Source organism: Schistocerca nitens, chromosome 12 (assembly GCF_023898315.1).
Source record: "Schistocerca nitens isolate TAMUIC-IGC-003100 chromosome 12, iqSchNite1.1, whole genome shotgun sequence".
NCBI classification, from domain to species: domain Eukaryota; kingdom Metazoa; phylum Arthropoda; class Insecta; order Orthoptera; family Acrididae; genus Schistocerca; species Schistocerca nitens.
In genome coordinates, this window is record NC_064625.1 from 98,290,870 (window position 1) to 98,309,343 (window position 18,474).

At 38.9% G+C, this 18,474-nt stretch overlaps 1 protein-coding gene and 1 non-coding gene across 2 annotated transcripts in view; both read left to right on the top strand.

The window, feature by feature from the left end:
* The window catches only part of LOC126215118 (5'-3' exoribonuclease 1), a 185,714-nt gene that overhangs the window by 87,292 nt on the left and 79,948 nt on the right, over nucleotides 1-18,474 (top strand). Inside the window, exons 19-20 of the mRNA XM_049941772.1 lie at nucleotides 13,614-13,737; nucleotides 16,834-16,982. Coding sequence (XP_049797729.1) covers nucleotides 13,614-13,737; nucleotides 16,834-16,982 — 273 coding nt within the window. The remainder of the gene's footprint in view (nucleotides 1-13,613; nucleotides 13,738-16,833; nucleotides 16,983-18,474) is intronic.
* On the top strand, nucleotides 1,095-1,214 carry LOC126215475 (small nucleolar RNA SNORA23). Its single transcript, XR_007542137.1, has one exon. It is a non-coding gene; the product is annotated as a small nucleolar RNA SNORA23 (small nucleolar RNA).

Genomic DNA, 18,474 nt, shown 5'->3' on the forward strand with positions numbered 1-18,474 from the left:
TTGCTGTGTGGGCCCGGGCGTTGTCGCGAATCAGCAAGATCTTTGTGCCCAACTTTCCCCTGCGCTTGTTTTGTATTGCTCTTCTGAGGTTGTGCAGAGTGTGGCAATACCTTTGAGAGTTTATTGTAGTGCCTCTTTCCAGGAAATCCATAAAAATCGTATTTCTACCAGGTTAGTGATTAACCACGTGGTTGAAGGCGCAGGCGGCCGAATTTTACGACGAAGGAATTTCCAAGCTCGTCCATCACTATGATAAGTGCCTTAATTTAAATGGCAACTATGTCGAAAAGTAGTATTGAAGTGTGGCTTTCATCTGTATATAATAAAAAAAATTCCAATACTTTATTTATTTTTAATTCCAAAACGTAATGTACTTTGTGGATAGTCCTTGTATAAAGCTGGTAACTCGGAAGTCTAAGATCAACCCCTAGACTTCTGCAGTCATGCTTTCTGCATTCTATGCAGAGCATAGCTTTGTTGTTGCTGTACTGTTTATCTAAAGCTGCTACCTGTGCTGAGAGACAGGATTCCGGCTGCTACGAAATACTTTTCATTTGCTTTTATGAAAGCTATTCGGCGAAAAAATTTGATGTTTTCACATCTTACAGTCTGATATCTTTGCTCGATAAAGGACTGAACTTCTTACGGTATGTTGATAATTTTTACTTATGGACCGTCTGACAGCATCTGAATAAAACACAGTTTTAGTGCCATACGCGTTTCGCCTTTATTTTCTGCAAGGCATCATCAGTGGCCTGGAATATGTAGATATGTTTGCTATTTAATTTACATTTTTGTAACTGTGCCTATAGGTTATAAACAGTTCTGGTGGTTGGTATTTCCTATTAAGTAGTAATGTTTTGAACTGTACTTACAGGTTGCGTGGACAATTTCTTACATATTGCTCTTCTGTTGCATTTTTGGTGTTGTTGTTCTTCTTATGAATGCCAATTTGCTTTTTTTCACATTCCACTCCACTATGAACTGAATGCTTGTTTCAATGCAATGTTTTGGTTTCTGTTGCTGACTGTCAAATGTTTTTGCCAAAGATAGAGTGTTATTGCCAAACTTTCGAATGTAATTATTGAAGTATCTGTGATCTGTTCGTGTATGCATTTGTGTGTGTGTGTGTGTGTGTGTGTGTTAAACACACACACACACACACACACACACACACACACAGCACTAAAGAATTATATCACACCAACACACACACACACACACACACACACACACACACACACACACACACACACAATGCATACACGAACAGATCACAGATACTTCAATAATTACATTCGAAAGTTTGGCAGTAACATTCGATGTTTGGCAAAAACATTTGACAGTCAGCAACAGAAACCAAAACAATGCATTGAAACAAGCGTTTAGTTCATAGTGCTGTGGAATGTGGAAAAAACACGCAAATTGGCATTCATAAGAAGAACAACAACACCAAAAATGCAACAGGAGTGGCTCGCATTTGGGAGGACGACGGTTCAATCCCGCGTCCGGCCATCCTGATTTAGGTTTTCCGTGATTTCCCTAAATCGCTCCAGGCAAATGCCGGGATGGTTCCTTTCAAAGGACACGGCCGACTTCCTTCCCTGTCCTTCCCTAATCCGATGAGACCAATGATCTCACTGTCTGGTCTCCTTCCCCAAAACAACCCAACCCAACAGGAGTGTAATATGTAAGAAATTGTCCACGCAACCTGTAAGTACAGTTCAAAACATTACTACTTAATAGGAAATACCAACCACCAGAACTGTTTATAACCTATAGGCACAGTGACAAAAATGTAAATTAAATAGCAAACATATCTACATATTCCAGGCCACTGATGATGCCTTGCAGAAAATAAAGGCGAAACGTGTATGGCACTAAAATTGTGTTTTGTTCAGTTGCTGTCAGATGGTCCATAAGTAAAAATTATCAACATACCGTATTATTACACGCAACTGAGGAAGACAGGACTACAAAAGTTGAAGACTGAACTTCTATTCATTATTTGTCGTAGTTACAGCATTTCCTCAAATTAAGTGAACCATTTCACAAATTATAAAGAGTTTGCAGAGGTAAAAGCTTATAGTCTAAACTTTTTGTGTGGTTTGTGGTAGTTCATACAGGATGCATTCGCAAAGTTTCAAGAATGGTTTTTTCCTAAGTAGGGCAAGGGGGCACAGACTGGTTCCACTGACTGGGTGAAGTAGTGGGGGCGTCAGCTAACCGACAGCACCAGTGGCAGTTGCCTCTGAGTTATTGGAGGGAGTAGATTGCTGGTGGCATGAGTACATGTCAGTGACTACCGTCAAAAACTCAGAGCCGTTAATGCAGTGTCAATTGGAGGAGCATTATTCGGTAATGTTGTGTGCAATACTGAGCGAAACCACTACAGCGACTTTTGGTATGATTAAAAGGCCTGTAAAGAAGAAACCATGTCATGTGTAATGGTTTTCGTGTGGCACAAGAAGTTCAAAGATGGCTACAAGGACATTTAAGACAACGACTGCACTGGGATATGTTCAGCAAGTGGAACTGATGAAAATTTTTGTGAAAGTGCATTTGTTCCTGCCAGACAGACTGTCACAGGTTAGTTTTAAGCTGGAGTGCTCTGCCGTATGGAGGATCGAGTCTGCCAAGAGACCAAAGACTATAGAGTTCTTCACCACGACAAATCACCCTCTCACAGGTCGCTCACTGCCAGTGAAGTTTTAGTCAAGTTCACCATGGCAGCACTGCTGCAGCCAACCTACAGTCCCAACCTAGCTCCCAGCAACTTCTTTTTGTTCCCCTGAATCAAGAGAGACCTAAAAAGGTAGCGATTTATCATTATTCCATTGGTCCAGGTAGCTCCGATGAGGTCCCTTGACAGTCTTTTGAACAGAAAGTTCCAAGGAACCTATGAATGATAGAAAAAATGCTGGCAACACTGTGTTTATGCACAGGGATCATATTTTGAAAACTTTTAGTTCACTGTACATAAATTTTCAATAAAATTCTTTCTTATGAGACCACTCTTGAAACTTTGTAAATGCACCTGTACATTGCTGTGTATGAAATGTAGAAAAAGTATCAAAACTTTATTTAAAATTAAGAGCAAAATGGTATCTCATTTCTTTCTCTAATTATTGGTTTTTAAATCTAGTTAACAGGAGTGTGCAGCATACCTGCTTCCATACATATGCATCAGGACTTGCATGGCCTTAGCAATCATCATATTTCATTAACGGAGCAAGATATGGACATGATGTTCCTTTATGAATGATAAGCATGCAAAGAAACACACGCATATGATAAATATTCAAAACTTTTTTATTCACAGAGATGTGGAAGTGATTTGTCCTGAACTGTGAGAGCTTCGACCGAAAGGAATGCGTAAACATGTAAATAGCACTTTACGACAACCCGGAGACTGCTTTTAAATGTGTCTTCAGCACCTGGGGAGTGCAGAGTGTGATAAATTAACTTGCTCACAGCAATCGGAGGGTTAACAATATTCGCTATATAAAACGATTGTGGGAGTGAGTCTTCTCAAAGGAAAAATTAGTGAAAATTACTTAACTGCTGGGTATATATAGGCAAGAGATGCACTACAAGGAGGATTGATGACAACTGCATGCAGATACAAACAGCGAGTGGCAAACAGATTGCTGACAGTTGCTGTAAGTGTATAATAAACAGTAAACAGCCAGAATGAGACAGGTGTTAAATGAAGATACTACCAGACAAGTATGAGCCAGCAGTGTGTCTGACCCTTGTAAATAACTAAGAGCATTGACATCGGACGGGTTGTGACTCATATTGCAGTAATGTGCAATTATTATGAGTGACGAACTTGGTGCAGAATGTTGGCAATAATGTCAAGAGAACTTTCTTTCCTTTTTTATGTGTTTTCCCCAATCAAATTAGGTCTCCAACTTCTAAAATGCAACAAAATGATTACAGTAATGATAAAGTCGTGGAATAATTTCCGACTCTATAAAGATGTTAAAGTTTACCAGACAGCAACAGCAATCTGTCTTACACAAACAGGAGTCAAGGAATCATTAGTTTTTGTCTCCAGATATTGTCACCCTAGTCTAAAGGCCTTATCTTTTACTATTACTCAAAATATCCAGGGGCTCATGTTGGAATCCATCACTGCTTGGATTTCAAATAAATATCAACAACAGTGTCAGCCAACGAATTCTAGTATAATGATTCACCCTCATTCTGCTAACAGCCTTGTCAAAGAAAATGGAGTCGGAAATTTACCCAGGAAGTGGAAGAATAATTAGTAATCAATGGTGTGGGGCTCCAGAAGGCTATGGAAACACATTCATTACGGATGGGTAATGTTTATCAAAAGAACATGTTGTCTGAAATTGAAAAAGTGTGACAATGATCTCACCATTGGGACGGATTCTGGATTAATCCCCCATCTGATCCTTAGAAAGGGGACTACCAAGGGGAAGAAAGAGATGGAATAACCAGTGAAAGAGTAACATTTTATGAGTCTGAATGTGGAATACCAGAAGTCTGAGTATGTTAGGGAAGCTAGAAAATCTGAAAAGCAAAATGCAGTGACTCAGTGTGATACAGTAATGGTCAGTGAAATAAAAAGAAGATAAGGATTCCTGGATAGATGAATATGGAGTAATATTATCAGCAGCAGAAAATGGTATATCTGGAGTATAAGTTACGGCAATGTGTTATTTGCTGTGAACAGTTCAGTAATAGGGCTGTTGTCAGAATTGACGACAAGCCAATGTCAACAACAATGGTTCAGGTGTACACGCCACTGTCACAAGCATAAGGCAGAGGGATAGAGAAAGTATATAAGGATACTGAACAGATAATTCGATATGTAAAGAGAGATGAAAAACAAATTATCTTGGTTGATAGGAACACCGTCCTTGTGGAAGGAATGAAAAACAGAATTATGGGAGAATGTGGGGTTGGTAGCAGGAGTGAGAAAGAGGCGACACTGAGTTTTGCAATAAATTTAGTAATAGCAAATACGCAGATCAAGAGGAGGAAATGTACTTGGGAAAGATCTGGAGACACCAGAAGATGCCACCTGGATTAGGTAGGTCATGATGCCATAGAGATTCCAAATTCATATGAAGAGATATAGATTCAGCTTTCACTTTGGTAATGATTAAGGAAGACAGAAGTTTAACAGAATCATTAGGCAGAACCAGTGTGTGAAGTAGTGACGCTACTGAAACACTCAGGAATAATGATTTGTGTTTAAAGTTTTCTGAAGCTGTAGATGCTGCAGCAATGAATACTGTAGTAAGCAGTCCAGTTTAAGAGGAATTGACATCCCAGACATCTGGCAATCATAACAAACAACCAAATACAAGTAGGAGGAGGGTAGTTCCAAAGAAATCTTGAATAACAGAACAAATATTTCAGTTGCGATTTATCACCCTTTAATACTGAAGTTCATAGGTGCAGCAGATAGATATTCAGCTGTTTACTTTGCTCATCCTATCTGCGATAGAAGGCGTGTGATGGTTATAGTGAGGACATGACACGGTGAGTCCTTTAACCCTTTAACACTTTAACATTTTCACCGCTGTGGATGTGCACGCACATCCTGCTGCTCTGTTCCCCAGGTGTTGTGAACATGTATTCGTATGCCACTTGGGTTTTCCTATAGTGCTATGGACATCTGTATGTGTCCTGAGCTGCTGACCTCTCACTGTTCATGATGTGCAAGGCTGTGAATGGGAGCACTGCATGTGAGCATCTATTGGATATGAAACCTAATAATTCAGGAATGAAATAAGATATTGTTCTGCTTTAAATTTTAAATAAAATTTCATTATCTTGTCTACATTTTATGCACTGCAATGTGTGAGTTACAATCAATTCTGCAAAGTTTACGGAATGAATTTTTTACCTCTGCTAAATCTTTAAAATTTCACACTGTGTTTTACCTAATTTGGTGCAGCACAGTAACTGTGGCATATAATAAAAAGAAATTCAGTCCTCTATAGAGCAAAGATATTAGGCTGTAAGATATGTCAAAATCAATTTTTTTACACAATAGTTTTTTTTTAATCAAATGAAAAGTATTCCATAGTGGCTGGCAAGTCTGCATGGACAGAACTGGGCATGTTGCACGCAGCTTTACATTGGATGTGAAACCCAGTAACTTAAGAACAAACAATGAGATATCATTCTGCTGGCAGTTTTAAATAAAATATCAATACCTACTATACATTTTATACATTTACACGATGTGTTTATATCTCTGCAATCTCTCTAACATTTCATGTGCATTTTACTTAATTTGATGCAGCACAGTAAGTTTGATGGATAATGAAATGAAATTCATTCTTTATTGAGTGAAGATATTGGACTGTAAGACATGCAAAAATCAAATTTATTCACGCAGTAGTTTTCAAAAAATTAGATGACAAGTATTTTGTATTGGCTGGAGTGCTGTCTTTCAGCACAGGCACCAGCATAGCCATATCAAAAGGACCCGCAGTGTAAAATGGAGAGAGCACGCCTGTAGCAGTGAAAGGATCAACTGATCCTCAGCTTCGTTTCTGTCTGTCTTGTTTGGGTGGGGACTTGTAGTGGTGTTTCACAATTTCTGTTATAAACTTCTGGTGGTTGTAGAGGGAACTTAGTAGATAACCTTTTGATGAGGTACTCTTGTCCAGAAATATACTCTTCAATGTAGTATACATTTGAAGATTGGATTGGTTTCAAATCTCCCACTTCACATTACACACGCAGTTGAAGCAATGAGCCATGGTCTGTGCGCCATGCAGGAGCCCGTGATGTGTGCAGTGTTCCACATGACAAAGGATGTCCTCTTGATAGTCACGAGTGAGGTGTGTCTTTGGCGCACCATAATCGACCCTTCTGGTTGTAGTGTTCCCATTTCTGGCAGCCATCGCTGTATTTGGAAGGAGGGGGTGGGGGGGAACTGGTGTTTGGTGGCTTAATGGATGACAGTGCACTCTTCTCAAGTTAGTGTGCGTACTGTGAAAAGAAGATCTTCAAACTTATTTTATATCCAAACAGTACATTTTCAGATGTGGGCTCCTTATCAAAACTTTCCCTAGTCTCGTGTACAACACCTACAGTCCATTTAAAATTACTTGATACCTGATGTCTGTCACTTGCTCCTGTGGGATTGCCACCTCAGGTGATGGCTACTGCTCAGAAATATACGAGACACAAGCACGGCAAGTCAAATCACAAATGCTGTTAATGTGTAACGTGGAGCAATGTTGGAAGTGGCTCCCACGAGGTATGTCGGAAATGAGAGATGCTCTGTTGACAGATGATTTTAAGTGACTGGTGACTGAACTGCGGCAGGAGACACAGTTTGTAGCTTTGAACTTAAAACTCCTGTCCTTATCTCTCCACAACTTCATGATGTGCAGTGTAGCCGAGAAATGGCTATTGACAATCTGCGGCAGAACTAAAACTAAGATTGCTTTGTCCACGGTGATTAAAGATAATCTCTATGAGCAAACTCAAGACAGAAAAATTTAAGTTTCAACAGTAAAAGCAAACTGTGATTTCTTGCTGTCATAAACTATTCTCACACTAACTGCGTGGGATGCCACATTACCAAACAGTGATTGGTCCTGGTTGGCACTTGGTTTCAGATTATGGGAGACATAAGCAGATTTCACATGGAAAAAAGATTGTTAGGAAACAAAATAAGAGCAAATAAAACAGTCAAGACAATGATGGAAATGAAAGAAATTAAATTTAAACCAGTTAGTGGACTATAAATAATAATCAAAGTCTTTTGATTACATTTAGAAATTAAAAAATTTTCACGCCATTTGGCTAGATTCAAACCTATGATCTTCTGCACATCATGTTAAAACGCTAACCACTGCACTACGCTACTGTACTGCTGTGTGTTGTACATTGATGACTCTGGTGATCCAGTTGCTATGATGATTTGCAGCCTTCAAAAATTCGGCTTCACACTGTGTCGTTTGAAGCTTAACCAATGTAAGCCTGACCCTTTGTCATGCTTACTTTTTTCTGTTCTGGGGTTTGGATCATTAATACGATATCCAAGATGTACCACTTGTGGTGGTAATCTTTTCCATTCCGAGCATTGTTTTGTTTTTCACAATGATTCTGTCCCGGTTGGTAGGAATATTTATATTACCAAAATGCTGTCTTGGAATTCAGTACCTTTTACAGCATGGGGGCAACATAAATTCAGTTTTCAGTATTTTGTGTAATTTTCAACCAAATTAAAAATTTAAAATGTTTCCATAATCCACTCATTAAGAGGTATGTTAAGAGTTTAACATAATAAGGTAAGTATTACAGTTGGATGCAGTGTGTTTTTGTAACTGATGGTGCACAAATTTCATTCATCCAGTATTTGAGAATGGAAGCACTTAGTGACTCCCACAAACTGTGCAAGTAATTTCAAACTTTTACAGAACTTTTTCTCACTTGCACCCATGACAAAATGATAAAATGAAAAATTATTATTGCTTACTCAATTTTTGCTGTTCGTGAAGTTAAACTTCAACATCAGGCATTATGTTTTATTACTTTTCTACTACCAACTCTAGTCACAACACAGTTTGCAGACAGTGTCCACATAATATACCACTGAATGTACCTGGAAAATGACATCATTGTAAAACACAGAGTTCTAAAGATATGGCATCAAAAACATTGAGGTGCATGAAAAAGTAACTTTTGCTTAAAATGGTGCACAGTAAAACTTCAACATTGGGCATGATGTTTTAATTTATTACTTCTTTGTTGCTGACTCCATTTGCAACACACATTGCATACAATATCGACATGTATCTCTGAACGGACCTGATATGTTGTTGCATTGTACAACAAATTTCGGGAGGCATGTCGTAAACATTGAATTGTGTGAAAAATTAACTTTTGCTTAAAGTTGAGTGTAAATGACCAGGCTACAATCATCCCGTGTTTTACAATGAGAGCACTTAGCAACTTCCAACAAACAGTAATCATAATTTCAAACCTTTACTAAACTTTTCTGTGCATATGTGCTTAAAGGCAAATATTTAACCCATTAACTCCAATCAGAAGTTAAGCCCTTGACTTCTCTAATGAAATGCTCATACACTAATACTCTAGTGGGGTCTTGGAGTACCCCAATAAGTTAAATGAAACTGTAATTTAAAGAAATTTTATTTTGAATTGCACATTTATCACTGAATATTGTAAACATTTTTACGCATTTGAGATACGGTTACAAACAATTTTCGCACACTGAAAATCTGTGATCGGGACAAACATGTTTTGAGCATTTTTCACACACTATTTTGGTTTTCTTGTCTGCATTTCTTGCACTCACATAGCATCTTGCTTTCCTCATGGGTTCTGGCTCTGAGGATGTTGAGGCAAGAGGAGTACCACCAAGTTTAACAACGTCTCCCAGTTCACGAGAAAGGGGTAGGACATCTCAACGTTGTATATAAGGTTTTACTAAATCCATTCCAAGCCTCTGTAGCAATTCTCTTCTTTTTAAATCATCAGTTTGATCAAGTTGCTTGGTGCACTGAAGTAAAACTGCAGCATTGACTCCTGCTATGTTTGAAGTGTCATAAAATACAGACATTGGCCACCCGCATGTTCCCTGTGATACCGAATAGTTGGTGCACATTTGGTCCAGTGTGGCCGCTCCTCCTTTTGTGGCATTGTAATCAATGATCATTTCAGGTTTTGTCTTTTGGGTACTAATTTTCTGATCGTGGTGCATAGATGAAAAGCAACACAACAGTTCGACCTTACCAAGGAACACAAGAACAAATTGTCTTTCCTTTGTTATGCCCAAATAATGCAGATTCTACTGGGCACTTTCTGTTTGGTTTGAATTCTTCTTGGATCTGCGGTTTATTTAGCTTTAGAGTGCCTAAGACAGTAAACGTTTTGGCTTCTGGTTGATCGAAGAGTTCAAGTGGCATGAACCAATTGTCTACTGTCACATTTCTATTGCTTCCCACGATAGGTGTTATTAATTTCAAAACATCCTGTGTTGGAATTGATAATATACTTTTATTTGTCCTTTTGCCTGTTTAAACAAATGCATTGCATAAATAGAATGTTCATGAATCACAAAGGCACATTACTTTGAGCCCATATTTGGCTTTCTTTTGCATTTACATGCGCATCTACCATGAAAGGGCACTAACATTTCATCGATTATCACATTTGCTCCTGGAGTATAATACTTTTGACATTTGTGTATAAAGAGTTCCCAAACATCTCTGATAGCTGCAAGTCTGTCATCAGCCTTCCTAGCATCTCTTGTAGTAGCACAATCAAATTGCAAACGAGACAAAATGAATAAAAATCAATGAACGCTCATAGTGGCTTGAAACACATCATGACCAGTTCCATCATTAGCAAAAAGTCCAACAACATTTTTGTGATTAGATTTCATTACTCCAGATAAATAAAGCAGACCTAGAAATGCTCTCAGTTCTGTTATATATAGCGGCTTTATGAATGCTGGTTGAGGAGCTCTGTGTTTGTTTCACATGTCAAGTATTTTGATGTTTGTACTGGTGAGTATTAGTTGTAACAAATCTTCAGTAATGAATGGTTCCCAAGCAGATAATATGAATATATATGATATAGAATCAAGCGTTTTTGCTTCACGTCTAGTGCCTAGGTGGCGACTAACTATATTGTGAACATGGGTACGAGTTGTAGGAGGAGCTTCTTTCGATCACTTGTTGCACGACTTTTTTCCAAAAACATATTTGTCAGCAGAAGGCCTAATACAAGCCTCTTCATCTGATTCTTCACAACTACTTTCTGATGCAACTTCAGAGGTGGAATCATTATCACTTAGTATAAAATCATCCTCATCAGATTGCAAAAATGCAACTCGTCATCTGTTCATGACTTTGATTATGCTATTCTCAAAAATAATGCATAAATACTCACATAACTTTAAAAATTGACATTATCATTGAAATTTTGCTCTTTTCGAAGCACTCTTAAGATTTCAGTTGCGTGAAACACTAACTGAGATAATGAAAAACATCTTACATTAATACTCTTGTGAGGCATTCTGAGACCTCTTTCTCTTTATCTTGCAAAATATTACCAGAAACACCACATCCAACACTCCATGTTAAACGGCATCACTTCACTGGTGCCATCTGTTGTTCTGTTCACATACTATGCATTGTATTCATATTGCCTGGTGTTCTCCAGGATCCCACTAGAGCAGTTAAGGGTCAAAGATGTTCTATACATGGGAGCTAGATTATTTAAAGAATGGAGGCCTTTCTGGTATGATACTATTTTGAGACACAGGTTGATCTTGCCCTTCTGGGAGGGATTCCTATTGGAGAAATTGTGCAGTATTATTCTTTCCAGTTGTATTCCTCCACATGGGACCTTCAGAAAAAGACTCTGGCTTGCTGAAGTCATCCCCTTGTCCTTCATTCCCTCAACCTTCCCCATAATATTGGATGCAGAAAACTGAAAAATAAATATTTGTTAAAGAACAACTTGTAAATACAATTAGGATGAATGGGTGTAGGCAGAGGGTGTATACTAGCAACTCATAGTATCCTGTTGCAGAGCATGCTCTACAACATGACATTTGTGACTTCGGCACCTGTTTCATCACAGGCGGCACCCCCCCCCCCCCCTCCCCCCCGGTCTTAATGTATGTTAATTTCTTCTGTCTCAGCATTTCTTCAGTGTCACTTCTCTTTGCTTCACTATATTTTAGTCTTCTACATGTTTCATTGTCTTTCCCATCTATTTTTCAAAGCCCCCCTCCCCCCCTCTTTCCCACCTCTCTTACCTACAATGCGCTTGGCTTTTCACTCTTATTAACTCATGCATCATGTTTAAGCAGTAATCTCTGTCTGCATATTACCCTGTCTTCCATCTTTAAGCTCTCAGGTTTTCAAATCTCGTCTGATGCAGTCCCCAACAATCAGTCTTTCTTTCTCATCCCCTATGGTAAGTCTCCCCTGACCTGCAGTTGGGTGACTTTCCCAAAATCTACCCCTTTTTCCTAGACCTCTCTAGTTCTTTTCCTTCATCCCTCTTTCTGTCCCTTCAGCTCTTCTGCCTGAAGAAGGAGCCACTGGCTCCGAAAGCTTGCCAATTTCAACCATCTTTTATGTGTGTGTTCTGCCACCGCTTGGTGAGTAGATTTTGTATCTATTCAATTAAACAATTCTTGAATATGTTACATATAGGACTGACAATGCATGTAGTATAGAAGTGGAACCAAAAATAACTGTACTCGCTCACCAGGTGAAGACTTTCAGTTGGTGTGACACCAAAGCATCGAACACACTGATAATGTTGTTTTTGAGCACTTTTTATTATGCAGACACTTACTTAGACACACTTATCTTGAGAAATAAGACTTCACTAAATGATTTGCAATACCAGTAACCAAAAACTGAGTACACTTTTGGTATTTGCATGTTGTTGTGGTCTTCAGCCCAGAGACTGGTTTGATGCAGCTCTCCATGCTACTCTACCCTGTGCAAGCTGCTTCATCCCCAAGTAACTATTGCGCCCTACATCTTTCTGAATCTGCTTAGTGTATTGATCTCTTGGTCTCCCTTTACGATTTTTACCCTCCACGCTGCACTCCAGTTCTAAATTGTTGATCCCTTGATGCCTCATAAAATGTTCTACCAACCAATCCCTTCTTCTAATGGAGTTGTACCACAAATTCCTCTTCTCCCCAGTTCTATTCAGTACCTCCTCATTAGTTACGTGATCTATCCATCCAATCTTCAGCATTCTTCTATAGCACACTGGACTCACATTCGGGAGGACGACGGTTCAATCCTGCGTCCGGCCATCCTGATTTAGGTTTTCCGTGATTTCCCTAAATTGCTCCAGGCAAATGCCGGGATGGTTTTTTTGAAAGGGCACGGCCGACTTCCTTCGCTAATCCGATGAGACCGATGACCTCGCTGTCTGGTCTCCTTCCCCAAATAACCCAACCCATTCCTCTATAGCACCACATATTTCGAAAGCTTCTATTCTCTTCTTGTCTAAACTATTTATCGTCATATTTCATATCCATACATGGCTACACTTCATACAAATACTTTTAGAAAAGACTTCCTGACACGTAAATCTATACTGGATGTTAACAAATTTCTCTTCGTCTGTATTTGTGTACAGAAAGTAAATCTGTTTCAAACTATTTCTGATAAAATAATTCATCCCAATACAGTTCACTATGAAATGTTATTTATTACATAATTTTGCATTGTGAGCCAGAATTTGTGTTTATATTTGCATTTATTGCAAACTGCAAATTTTTCAGGCCCCTACTAGTGGTTAATAAAATAAACTTCAAATGCAAACTGAAATCATATCTGCTTTATAACTCCTGCCCTTCTATTAGACAGAAGAATTCTGAATGTGTCATTTTGTGTGTATATAAACCAAGTGCGAGAAATAAATTAAGTAAAATGAGCTTAAGGAGTCATGTAAACGGTGAGCATTTTGCTGTTTTTTCCACAGAGAAGATATGCAGTAATATTGTAAAACTGTGACTTGTCCCATATTGTAGTGAGAGTTTGTAATTTTGGTCCATGGAACATAAAAAAAACTGCATAATCTGTCTTTTGTGTCACAAGGTGAAGGAGAGTATAATGGACAACAGAACCCTGCGCCTGAAGATTATTGTGTCAGTGCCGGTAGAGCCCGACCTGTCGCAGCTGTTCAGAACGTACAAGAACATACAGGCCAACTATATGACTGGTGAGCTGGCTTTCTGTTCTTAAAGTCTTCCCACTGAAATATTTTGGCATTTGACAGAAATCTCTCTGTGTTAATGCCTTCTACAGCTAACACTGTTATCAGTTATAGTTATGACCTTATACATCTTTGTGTGTGTGTGTGTGTGTGTGTGTGTGTGTGTGTGTGTGTGTGTGTGTGCGTGTGTGCGTGCGTGCGTGCGCAGGCGGTGGGCGTGTGTGCATATTTGGCACATTAAAACTGTGTGACACACCGGGACTTGAACCTGGGATCTGTGCCTTTCCTGAGCAAGTGCTGTACTGACTGAGCTATCAAAGCATGACTCAGGGTAGGGAAAAAGTGAGGAAGGTAGGAGAAAGGGGTACTGGCGGAAGTAATACAGTGAGGGCATGTCGAAAGTTGTGTTTGGATAACTTTGTCGGTAGAGTACTTGCCCCCAGAGGCAAAGATCACAGGTACACGTCTTGGTCTGGCAAATAGCCAATATGTCTAAAAATTTATATTCAGTTGGGTTACTGATGAATTTCAGTGTTATCTATGTGGGTCTGTAGTTGATTGCTGGATGTTTGTTGTTTTAACATACTGACTACATTCTCTTATGTTTGTTGAGAAAAACTGCATAGGAAAACCAAAAGCTGGAAATACAGTAGTCGAATAATGTTGAGCAAAAATAATGATAGTATAGTTTTTTCAACTGTTGGAATTAACTACTACTTCAGCTTAATGATCTGAAGATGAAAATGGTAATTTCTTACTTAATTTGTGTGTGATTGTACTGGAAAATATAGGTTGGAGGGAGATCTAATCCTCTTGTCTTAGAGTCTACAGGAAGGCCAAAAAATCGTAGAAATAAAAATTTCTGTGGTGTCATATTATCTCCAGAAAATGAATTTGTAAGGAAGACATGATTGAAGAAATGTCATTGTGAAATTTTAATGTAAATGGAACACTCTATCGTCGTTATTGACAGCGAATACATTTTTATGGATGACAGTGCGCCATGTCACTGAGTGACAGTTTGAAGAATGTTCTGAACAATTTGAAGGAATGATTTTGCCACCGAGATCACCCGATGTGAGCCCCGTCAAACATTTATGGAACACAATCGAGAGGTCAGTTCGTACACAAAATCCTGCACCGGCAACACTTCACAGTCATAGACAGCTCAATATTACTGCAGGGGACTTCCAATGAATTGTTGAGTCCATGTCACATCGAGTTGCTGTGTTACCCTGGGCACAACGAGGCCCAGAACAATATTGGGAGGTATCCCATGACTTTTGTCACTGTAATCCGAAAATAAATACGACGGTAAAAATGGAGATCACATACGGGACTGTTTTTTGAAAATGCGGATGGCCAAAAAATAGCAATATGTAGTAGCTTTTAAGAGCAGTTACATCCCACTGACAAGGAAACATCTAACCCTGTGCAGTTGTTTCACGTAAGCTACAGAGAGAATTTATTGATTTATGACTGTTTTAAATACAGTGATTTTTTTATTGATGAAGAATTATCTGCCAATATTCTAATTTATACAGAATGCATAAAGAACAGCAGAACTCATCTATAACTACTATCCTGGACATAAAATGAAACACACATTTTCATGTAAGTTAGCGAAATGGTTCTAGAGATGGATGGGATAAATACAGAGAATTGTATTTTGTAGCCAGTTACATTATACCTTTGGCACACAGTAATTCCATATGATATATAGCGTTGTTTGCGGAGGAGCCGGAAGAAAACCTTCGAAAGATGGAACGCCAGTTAATCGCTGAGGCATCCATCATGATGGCAGGACCTTCCATTTGGATGGAGCAAAAAACAATATTTTATGAGGCCATCTATATTACTAAACTACATTCCTGGAAGCTGGGGCCAGGGCACAGTACCTGAAGCCATTTGCAGGTTGCCTATCCAGTAGCTTCCAGGGGCTACAAAAATTTCATTTGCAATATTTCATATAATTAATAACCAAATTTAACAATTTTAAATGTTGATTATGACAAGTTATTAAGATGTATAAGCTTGTGTTAAACATTTAATGCAGTAAGGCAAGTATTACAGGAAAACTTCCGTTTGTCTCAAGGCAGTGTAACTGCCAGTGTGCAAAAGCACTTTATTCATCTAGTATTTGAGAATGAGAGCACTTAGTGACCTCTAACTAACTTTACATGTAATTTCAAAACTTTTCAAAACTGTTTCTCACTGGAATCTCGCACAAAATGACAAAAGGAAAAACGTTTATCACTTACATTTTGACTGACGAAATAAATCTCGGGTGAACAGCCTGCTGTGAGTGCGCATAGGACACAATATTTCGGCAATTGACCACATTGCCATCAACAGGTGCATTGATGTACATCAGCTGATTTATTTCGTCATAAAATACGCCTGGAGAAATTGAAGAATCGCATACATTTCCACTGTTCGTACAGTAAAACAGCAGCACCACGTACAGCATTTTAATTTATTAGTCCTTTTCTAACAACTTTATTAGCAACACGTTTTGCTTACAGTGTCCGCATATATCACTGAATGTAGCTCAAAAAGTGCGTCATTGTACTATGCGTGATTCAAGAGATGCTGACATCACAAACATTGAGCTACTTGAGAAAGTACCTTTCAATAAAAATGGAGTACAAATTTCCTAGAAATTGGCAACTTCCAACAAAGTGCTTAAAGGCAACTATTTGGTGCATTAACTCGGTGTAAAGTACTCACAAATTTGAAGCTGTTTTGCATGGAAGTTTGATTCTTTAAAGAATCAAGAGATTACTGGTGGTGACTATTTGTCATACTGCAAAAGCATTATCAGTGTGTTTACACCATCAAAATGAATGTTAAGTTGTATAGATTTGCCTCACGCTACACGTATTGTTCGAGGAAGTGACACTACAAAAATATGATTTGCAATATATCACTTAATTATTGACCTTGACACTACCCTGGGATGGCAAAGGCTGGCTGTTTGATATTCCCTCTCTCACTAAACAGCTTGAGCAATTTCAAGGACCCATTTGGGAGGGGGCAAAAGCTCCACTTCCAGAAAAACCACTCTGTCTTCAGCACTAATATAAATTGTTTATGTTGCAGTGGGACAGGCAGCTCAGAGGCTGAGCATCTCACCACACCTGTTGTCACGTATCACAGGCACCGTCTACATCATCAAGCAGGCTGGGGCATCCTCGTCTGCCAAGCTGAACCTTGGCCTCAATCTCAAGTTCAACAAGAGGAATGAAGAGGTGAGAGGCAGTTACAGCTCAAACTCATTTTCGTATCAGTCAAACTCCTCTCCTCCCTTTGTCATGTAGTTGTGGTCACTGCAGCATCATTTCATCTGGATGTGTCTGTGCAAATGATTCATTTGGCTGGTCACAACCTTTGCTCCACACATTTTTATTTTATTTTATACTAACTTTTTGCATGCCCATATGCCTGCAGTCGATGTTGTTACTGATATTCTGTTTCATTTCTTCACAGTAGTCTCACTTTTTTTTCTGTCAGATCTGTCCAATAGGCTCCACTTCATTTGAGGCATATTTACAACAGTAACAGATTGTCATATCTAGTAAAATCTGTCACTCACAGCTGCCTGATTCTCCACTAGTTTATAGCATGCCCCTCCAGAGATGACATAAACTATATCTGTGGCTCTCTTCCACGTGCCAGGATCTGTACCCTCAAAACACACTGCCAAAATTATTGGCTCTTTTCAGTCTTGTGCTCAGACGTGGTTGACATGTCGAATAACTCACATAAGATACAAATTACCCACACAGTATTTCCCTACAAGTAATTATACAAGTAATGAGCCATGTTGGAAGGGGAAGATTGCTACTCATCTTAAAGAAGATGTGTCAAGTTGCAGACAGGCCTGAAATGCTGGAGATGGTGGTTGTGTGCGCCTGAGGTGTGCTTGCTTGTGTGAGTGAATGGTGTTTGTTTGTTTTACTGATGAAGACTATGGCCGAAAGCTTCATGTAAGTTTCTTTTCATTGTGCCTGTCTGCAACTTCATGTGTCTTCTTTACGTTAAGTATCAATCTGTCTTTTCCTACATTGTTGAATACCTGGAGTTTCCATTGTTTGATACAAGTAATGAACGATGTGCAAACAAAATTTGGTTGAAATTGCCCCAGACATTCATGCATTAAGCTTTTAAGTTAGCCCTTTTCACCCACACCTATGGAAGGTAGTGGTTCTCAGCCATGTTGTACAGCTTCCTGCCGCCGACTGAATCTGCTTGGAACAAGAGCCTCTCCAGCATCTCCAATCTTCCAATAACCTTGCTATAGCTGCTTCACTCATCTAGCTGCTGTCTTCCTACCCTTTTGCCACTTGTCCCCTGTCCTTCCCCTCAGTCTCTTGCCTCCCATATCCATCTTGGGCTTCTTCTGAGGTGCCTTCGACATTGCAGACTATCTTTACATGCCTGTACCATTTTAATTTTTTATCCTCAGTCTTCTCTTGTAGGGATTCCTCTTGTGTTATCTCCCTAATATTTTAAATTCTCCAGTTTTCCATTTTTGTTCTAACTGTCTGACATCTGAAGAATGTCATTTAACTTTGTTTTTTTCTCGATCCTTCCTGACTCGTGTTTGTTAAGTGTATAGAATTAGTATACAGTATGTAACAGAGCAAAACAAAACTGAGAAAACTAGTAAACAGGTACAGGAAAAGATTTTGCAAAGTTTTGTTGTTATTTTTTGCCTGATTTCGGTGTTACTTCTTGATG